The 8,762-nt window shown below is 42.9% G+C and overlaps 1 protein-coding gene across 3 annotated transcripts in view; it reads left to right on the top strand.

The window, feature by feature from the left end:
* Positions 1-49: 49 nt before the first annotated feature.
* The window catches only part of PKP2 (plakophilin 2), a 109,107-nt gene continuing 100,394 nt past the window's right edge, over positions 50-8,762 (top strand). For all 3 annotated transcript variants that reach the window (XM_011955158.1, XM_011955157.1, XM_011955156.1), the window contains exon 1: positions 50-342. In XM_011955158.1, the coding sequence (XP_011810548.1) occupies positions 120-342 (223 nt within the window). In that variant the 5' untranslated portion in view covers positions 50-119. The remainder of the gene's footprint in view (positions 343-8,762) is intronic.

Below are 8,762 nucleotides of genomic sequence, written 5' to 3'. Positions count from 1 at the left end.
CCACCACACCAGGCCTTCTGTACTTTTAAAGATTCCTATCTGGAGTGCCCCCAGCTCCGCCGGTGGCTTCGCCCGTAAGTCGCGAGGCAAGCGAGGGCTCGGTCGCCCCCACCGGCCCCATGGCAGCCCCCGGCGCCCCAGCTGAGTACGGCTACATCCGGACCGTCCTGGGCCAGCAGATCCTGGGACAACTGGACAGCTCCAGCCTGGCGCTGCCTTCCGAGGCCAAGCTGAAGCTGGCGGGGAGCAGTGGCCGCGGCGGCCAGACCGTCAAGAGCCTGCGGATCCAGGAGCAGGTGCAGCAGACCCTCGCCCGGAAGGGCCGCAGCTCCGTGGCCAACGGTGAGTGGAGCCCGCCGCTCCCCGGCGCCGCCACCTGCCCCGCACCCCGTCACCTCTTCCTATCCCGCCCTCACCCCGCGTGCTGGGAGTGCGGGACCCCATGTTCTGCCCACCTGTTGCTCGCCGTCCTCGGTATGACCGACTTGCTTGTGGAAAGCACTTTTCCATAACCTATTACTCAGCTTTGTCATATAGGTACCTATATATATTAAATATTGTACATATCTATCAGTGTTAAAAGACCTCACTTCAAGATTTCACCCCTTTCTTTTTCTACTCCCCCCGTCCACACCCCTCGGTGGTGCAGACTTAATTTGGAGGTTCAGGGAGTCTATAAACACCTTGAGATGCTATGCAGAATTTTGGTATGTACGATCTTTTTCTGGGAGAAGGAGCCCTTCACTTTTATTAGATATGTTAAATAGTTCATGACCCCCATAAATATCTTGGGGAAAAAAAAAACCGACAGCACTGGCGCTCCTACAACCTATAAATTGGGATTGTGTTGTCTTGTGCAAGTACTTCGGGACGCTCCACCCAGTGTAGGAGGCGAGTTGTGGATCTAGGGAGTGAAGAAAGTGGCTAGGAGGCTTTGGTCCAGGGAACAAACACGCCAAGGGGGAGGTAGGGGACTTTGGCCCTGCCGGCAACAGCCCTGCCCGCCTAGCTGCGCTTCCCACCCCCACCAATGCGGGTGTGGTGCAAGGCTGATCCCTCCAAAAAATTAAACCCGGAGGTGAAAGGGGTGTAAGCACACACACGCACACTATGTTCGTGATTGATAGACGGGGGAGGTGGAAGGGAGAGAAGATGGCAAGCCACTTGTAAAAATTAGAGATCATGATGTATCCTTTTCTCCCTGCTGAAGTCAGGTGATCGGATCAACTCAGTAACCCTTGTTTTACTTGTTGTTGTGTGTGTGAGTTTGCGTTATAAAAGCACTATGTTGGCTTATTATAGCAAAAAGGAGAGGAAAGAAATTGAGCAATTAAGTTGGAATATCTGTTTCCTGCAATGTGCAATTGTTTCTGTATGAAGTAAACTTGGGCATTGGCGAATGTAGGCTAACCCATTCTAATTTCTACTAGGAAAATAGAAAAATTCTAACAGGCCAGACCACAGGTTTCAAACAGCAGAGTCTGGGAGGCTATACTGTTCGTGTAAAAGAATCCGAAAGGATCAAGTAGTCAGTGTTAACATACTTGAAAGGTAAAGAGAAGATGTTCAATGATCGTAGTTAATATAACTGAGGGCCTACTATGTGCCAAGAATCGGGCAATGTGGTTTGCATTCATTTGAGATATATATATATTTAAAAACTTGTGAGCTAGTATTTTAATCCTCATTTTACAGATGAGGAAACTAAGCAGTTAAGTAACACTGAAGCTGACATAGATGGTAAGTGGCAGAGCTGGTATTTAAACTCCCAAACCTGATTTTTAAACTTATCAGTTTTATCATTGAGTTTTAAAATGATTAATACAAAGCGGGATTTGTTAGATGCTAAGCCTCTCCATGGCTCCCTCCCATTTTTCTTTAGATAAAATTGAGGAATTTCTGAAAGGCTGGGAAGGTCTAGAAAACACAGAACTGCTGCAACACATGGAGGGAAAGACCTTATATTTAGACTTAGGAGTCTGACTGAAGACTCCAGGATGAGTGAGGCCAGGCTTTGATGAGTGGAGCCATCACACCCATTCATTCTCTGCGCCCATAGGTCCAGTGCTAAACTGAAATCAAATCAGCTTCCTCTGCATGGGGGACACAGGAGGCGTATTAGGTATTCTTTCTTATCCATGAGAATGGCCAGCCAGGAAGAGAGCAAGCAGATACAACTCTTCCATAAGTGGAGGGAATGGAGCCATGAACAGAAGAAAAGGGAATATTGCTGAGCATCTACTATGTGCCTATTTCAGAATCTTCATTATATTCTTGAAACAATTGTGTGAGATAGATATGAGAATGTATCTCACATATGAAGTATGTGTCTGTCAGCATTGGTTGGAAATTTAATCCCAACTCCACACACAATCTGTTCTCTCTACAATGTAATGCATCACCTGTGTAGTGAATTCAGCAAGCATCAAATGAGTCTGTTGTTCATGCTAGGCACTGTGCAGGTGCTGAATTAAGCACAAAGACTCTGCTTGCTTTAAAGCAAAAAGTTTAAAGAAGGAAGTCAACTGCTAGAAAAATACATTACCAAATAAAAAGTAGTAAGTGACCTAAAAGAATGGCTAATATATTAATGGAGTTTAGAAGTGTAAATTGGCCGAGCATGGTGGCTCATGCCTGTAATCCCAGCACTTTGGGAGGCCAAGGCGGGAGGATCACCTGAGGTCGGGAGTTTGAGACCAGCCTGACCAACATGGTAAAACCCCATCTCTACTAAAAATACAAAAAATTAGCCGGGCTTGGTGGGGGATGCCTGTAATCCCAGCTACTCAGAAGGCTGAGTCAGGAGAATCGCTTGAACCCGAGAGGTAGAGGTTGCAGTGAGTGGAGATCCTGCCGTTGCACTCCAGCCTGGGCAAAAAGAGCAAGTGAAACTCCATCTCAAAAAAAAAAAAAAAAGATAAGTTACTCCTTGTAGCAGGAAATTTTGAAAAGCTTCTGGAGGCAGATCTCAAAAATTCAGTAGGACTGGACATAGGGAGGTAACTGGAGAAAAATCATTCTAAGAGGGAACAGAATGAATATTTCACAGTTCACAGAGTTGATATGGTAGAACAAAGGGTGCTATCTTGGTCCTTCTGCTATAATGCTTGGGGCAACTACTTGACTGGCTCTTCCAACTAAGGAACAAAGCGTTTGAAATATTTTGATTGCAACAGCAGCTTTCCAGTAAGCTGAAATACACTCTGCAGCCTACACAGAAGTACAAATCAGGCAAAGAGATAAGGCAGCAAACAACACCTACTTACTTTAAAGCCTCAGCTTTCTGAGACTCAAAAAGGAAATCAGCTTCAAAGGAATTTAACATTAGCATACCATGAAACAATTACCAGGGGTGGTTCCTATGTATTGTTTAATTAAAATTCTTTGAAAAGGTCTGGGGGCTCGTGGTGGTTCTGAGTATAATTTTTGTTATTTCCATATTATTATCCTGTCTCTCAAGTTGAAACAGAGAAGCAATTTTGAAACAGTGCTGGTCTGGAAAAAATCCTGTTATCAACATAAGAAATTCCAGGAAGAAAAGACCCTGATGTTAACTGCTATTAGCTCCAGGGCCCCGGAGAATTCTGAGTTGTTGACAAACCTGTGTGGCTGAGACAGTGGATAACCTGCTGAAAACAGAGATGAGATAAATGTGACTGATTTGTTGATAAGTATCTTGCAAGGGTCTTTAACCCTTTGACTTATTTCCAATGCCTTAGTGATTTTCATTGTAAATCACTCAGTGACTTTTGGTGTTATTTTTAACTGTGCTGAACATTTTAAAGTTGGCTGTAACTCTTTGGGAAGGGGGCCTTCAGAGGTGTATAGCAGCATTGTGAAGTAAGTCTGTATTGTAGCTAATAGTTAAAATATTTTCCTGAAATAAACAGAAGACATTTAAGAATTGCAAGTATTGGCAAAGGGAAAAATTAAAAGTGTCCGTATTCTATTTATTACACTTGCCTTAAAAGTACTACTTGTTACATAGTTCTTCCCCCGGGGTATCTGAGTAGAGAGAAAGTTGTGTTTTAAATTGTATTTACTACTTGTAGAGGACAGTGAACAATCTCCTAATGCAATTTACAGCCTCTTTGAAAATCCACCATAAAACTTGAGGCACACTATTATCTTTTTTTTTTTTTTTTTTTTTTTTTTTGAGACGGAGTCTTGCTCTGTCACCCAGACTGGAGTGCAGTGGCCGGATCTCAGCTCACTGCAAGCTCCGCCTCCCGGGTTCTGGGACTACAGGTGCCCGCCACCACGCCCGGCTAGTTTTTTGTATTTTTTAGTAGAGACGGGGTTTCACTGTGTTAGCCAGGATGGTCTCGATCTCCTGACCTCATGATCCGCCCGTCTCGGCCTCCGAAAGTGCTGGGATTACAGGCTTGAGCCACCGCGCCCGGCCTAGGCACACTATTATCTTAGGTGATTTCCTTGGTGAAGCTGCTTTTCAGTATCTGTGATCAAAGTGAATTCTGGGCCAGGCGCAGTGACTCATGCCTGTAATCCCAGCATTTTGGGAGGCGGAGACAGGTGGATCACCTGAGGTCAGGAGTTTGAGATCAGCCTGGCCAACATGGTGAAACCCCGTCTCTACTGAAAATAAAAAAAAAAATTAGCCAGGTGTTGTGGTGCATGCCTGTAATCCCAGCTACTCGGGAGGCTGAGGCAGGAGAATCGCTTGAACCTGGGAGTCAGAGGTTGTAGTGAGCCAAGATCACACCACTGCACTCCAGCCTGGGTGATGGAGTGAGACTCCATCTCAAAAAAAAAAAAAAAAAAAGTGAATTCTGGAGAGAGAATTGAAAATTTGCTCAGGGTAGCAAAGGAAAGGTAGTTACTAGGTGCTACTGTTAAAAAAAGTTAGACATTGTTCAAATTCTGCATAAATTCTTCCTTTGACAAAAAGGAATCCCAGGAATGAAGCAATTCTGGGGAGCAAGGTGACTAATCATTCAGAAAGTAGGAGGGATCGGGAAAGGAAAAAAAAGAGTGAGATGGTGGGTGGCAAGGTCATGGCCCTCTGCTCTGAATGTGAGGTGTCAGTAGCACACTGGATTAAATGCACCTCTGTGTCTGTGTAATATGGCCTGTGAGCCACTTTTTGTCCAGTGCCAAGCAGATTGAGTTCGGGAAGTCCAAAAAAAGTGTGTGGTCGTCTTTTGTTTTTCTTTTTAAAGAAATCCTTCTGATTATAGTAAGTCAAATGAAATAGAATGTTAACAAAATGGTAGTTACAAAAAAAAAACCCAAACTTCATACCCCTGGAAATGTTTAGAACACATCTCTTAGGGGTGAAGTTTTGTGTGAGGGTAAAGTAAGGATGCTTCAGAATTCATGGAACTGTAAGTAGACGCAGAGTAACAGGGTTTGATTATGAAAGTACATTGTTCTATGTGTGACAGATAAGACGCAGGAAATTACCTTAAAGGGAGGAAGACTGTTCATTTAGGCTTTTAAAAGACCTTAATGTTATCTGTATGCCCTGTGCTAGGAGTTCCACAGTCATGGGAACAGAGCGTAGCTTACTTGTATTAAATATTCTAGGTATTTGTAGTTCACATTTTCTCAAGTTTTAGATAGCAACTTTACAGTTTTTTCTCGGTTATTAAAATAAAGCTATACATACTTACATTATTTTATCTTCACTTATTTTTACATTGATTTTACGTGACAGTTGAATTCCTAGTCTGATCAATACAAATTGTTAAAAGTTTTGATTTTTTTCTCTGAGAGAACAAGCATACTATTGGCAGCCTATCTATGATAGTAATGAAATACAATAAATATGTTGCTGAAACCTCTGGAGTTTATAAATCAGATGATTAGGCCTATAAGATGGTTTATTTCCATCTCAGATGACATTCAACAAGTTTAAAGTATACAATTCTGAGACCAACGTTGGACTTCTTCAGGTATTTTGTGCATGTCTGCAAATGTATGAAGATAAATACCCTACTTCTCCTGGGGAAGTAAATTAGCAGTAAAAGGCAGCAATGCAAGTGGGAACAGACAATAAATTAGGAGAAAACTTTATTTTTCTATTAGAGTGAGCCACCTGGCTCGCCTGACTAGTAGAGTAAGACTACTAAACAGAGTATCAAGTGTTCTCATAATAGAAACATTAAAAACCTGTTGTGTATCTTTTCTTTTCTTTTTTTTTTGAGACAGACTTTTGCTCTTTTTGCCCACACTGGAGTGCAGTGGTACGATCTCGGCTCACTATAACCTCTGCCTCCTGAGTTCAAGCGATTCTCCTGCCTCAGCCTCCCGCGTAGCTGGGATCACAGGCACCCCCTACCAAGCCTGGCTAACTTTTTATATTTTTGGTAGAGACAGGGTTTCACCATGTTGTCCAGGATGGTCTCGAACTCCTGACCTCAGGTAATCTGCCTGCCTCTGTCTCTCAAAGTGCTGGGATTACAGGCGTGAGCCACCGCGCCCAGCCTGTGTATCTTTTCTATAATGCCATTTCTGGTGATTAGATACTGGACATAAAAACAGTTGTAATGTTCTTAAAGTGTTTAAAGACAAAAGCTTGAGAGTTCAATATGTAGATTTAAATAAAAATGGACAGTTGGAAAAAAGAACCTTAAGCATTTGAAAACATAACCTGCCATTACTATTAAAATAATTCACATATTTATATTCTTGGAATAATCAGCTTTAGACTTAACGACATCAGTTAATCAAAGCAGTCACAATCAAAGTTCTGCAGTTCCTTGATTTCCAGATTGTGTGGATGAAAACATTCATTTGAAGCTTAGGATTATTTTTTTCTGAATCTCTCAGTAAACTATTCATGGGGTGGGTGAGGGGGGTTGCATCAAGCTTATTGGATCTTGATTACTTTTTTTCACTGAAGAATGAAAACAAATGGGAACTTTTCTTGACAGATAATATGAACTTATTTTAGGCCACCAAAATATTACAGATAAATACACAAGCCATACAGATAAAAGAATGATAGTAAACATATATTATTCAAATGTAGAAACAACCTTGCCAAAATGAACAAAGTCAGCTTTTCTTTCTTTTTTTTTTTTCTTTTTTTGAGATGGAGTCTTGCCCTATACCCAGGCTGGAGTGCAGAGGTGCGATCTCGGCTCACTGCAACCTCCACCTCCTTGGGTTCAAGCGATTCTCCTGCTTCAGCCTCTCAAGTAGCTGGGATTACAGGTGCGTGCCACCACACCTGGCTAGTTTTTGTATTTTTAGTAGAGATAGAGTTTCACCGTGTTAGCCAGGATGGTCTCGATCTCCTGACCCATCGATCCACCCGCCTTGGCCTCCCAAAGTGCTGGGGTTACAGGCATGGGTCATTGCACCTGGCCCAAAGTCTGCTTTCCTAATAACTTAAGAAGAAAGTCTGCCTACATTTGGGAGGAAGCAACTTTTCTTTCTCTCCATATGCCCAGAATGACAGAGAACAGTCGAAACTATTTGAGCACCTTCCATCTACCCCAAGACAAAAGCATATATGTAACTATCATACTCACATTTTAGTTCCATTCTGGTGAGCCACAGAATAGATACCTGCCTGAATGATAAGCGCAAACTGAATTTGTGTAACTAGGATATTTCTAATGTACAGGTAATCTGACTAATCAACAATTAACTTGTCAAGTACTGATGCAAGACTGTGCTAGAAGTGGTAGTGTAAGATACAGTTCTTTCTGTCAAAATCTCCTTAGAAGAGAAAATAACCTCTTTTTGCTTTAATGTGGCTCCGCTCCAATCCATTCTCCACACAGCTGCTAGAGTGAACTTTCTAAAATCTCATTGCATCATTTCCCAGTTTAAATTCCTTCAGTTTCTTGCTGTTATCTACAAGAGTAAAATTATTGAACACAGCATTCCAAGTTCTTCGTGATCTGATGCCTGCAACTTCTCAAACTTCATCCCTGGGGCCACTACCCTTGCTCCCTACCAAACACACACGGGCAGTTTATCTTGCTTGGTATTTCTACCCCTCCCCGTCTCCCTCCCTTCCTTCTCTTGCCTGGTTAACTCAGTCCAGTTGTGTCCCTTATAAGCAGCCTCCTTTACCCCCTCCTCTGATCTTGAATGCAAGTTAAAGAATTTGATAATTGTGATGTTTCCACAGGGAAGAAACATGAAAGTACAGGAGTTTTGTGAAAATACATTTGACAGATTTGGTGGATTTAAAGGAACAGATCAAGCACGGTGGCTCTTTCCTGTAATCCCAGCACTTTGAGAGGCCGAGACAGGAGAATCGCTTGAGGCCAGGAGTTCGAGGCTGCAGTGAGCTCTGAATGCACCACTGCACGTCATCCTGGGAAACAGAGTGGACTCTGTCTCAAAAAAAAAAAAAAGAGGCTGAGCATGGTGGCTCATGCCTGTAATCCCAGCACTTCAGGAGGCTGAGTTGGGCGGATCACCTGAGATCGGGACTTCGAGACTAGCCTGACCAACATGGAGAAACCCTGCCTCTACTAAGAATACAAAAAAAATTAGCCAGGCATGGTGGCGCATGCCTGTAATCCTATCTGTTTGGGAGGCTGAGGCAGGAGAATCACTTGAACCCAGGAGGCGGAGGTTGCAGTGAGCCGAGATCACGCCATTGCACTCCAGCCTGGGCAACAAGAGTGAAACTGTCTCAAAAAAAATAAATAAATAAAAAGTTGAGATAGCAGTTATAAATCAGTTGGGAAGGGTTAGCCCTGGCAAGTGAGAGGCAGGGGAAATATAATGACTTGAAAGTCATTACAAAGAAAACCTCTAGTAAGTATTCTTTTTTT

This window comes from Colobus angolensis, unplaced genomic scaffold (assembly GCF_000951035.1).
Source record: "Colobus angolensis palliatus isolate OR3802 unplaced genomic scaffold, Cang.pa_1.0 Scaffold397, whole genome shotgun sequence".
Lineage (NCBI taxonomy): Eukaryota > Metazoa > Chordata > Mammalia > Primates > Cercopithecidae > Colobus > Colobus angolensis.
Note: the sequence above shows the minus strand (reverse complement) of the source record. Positions and strands in the feature narration are given on the sequence as shown.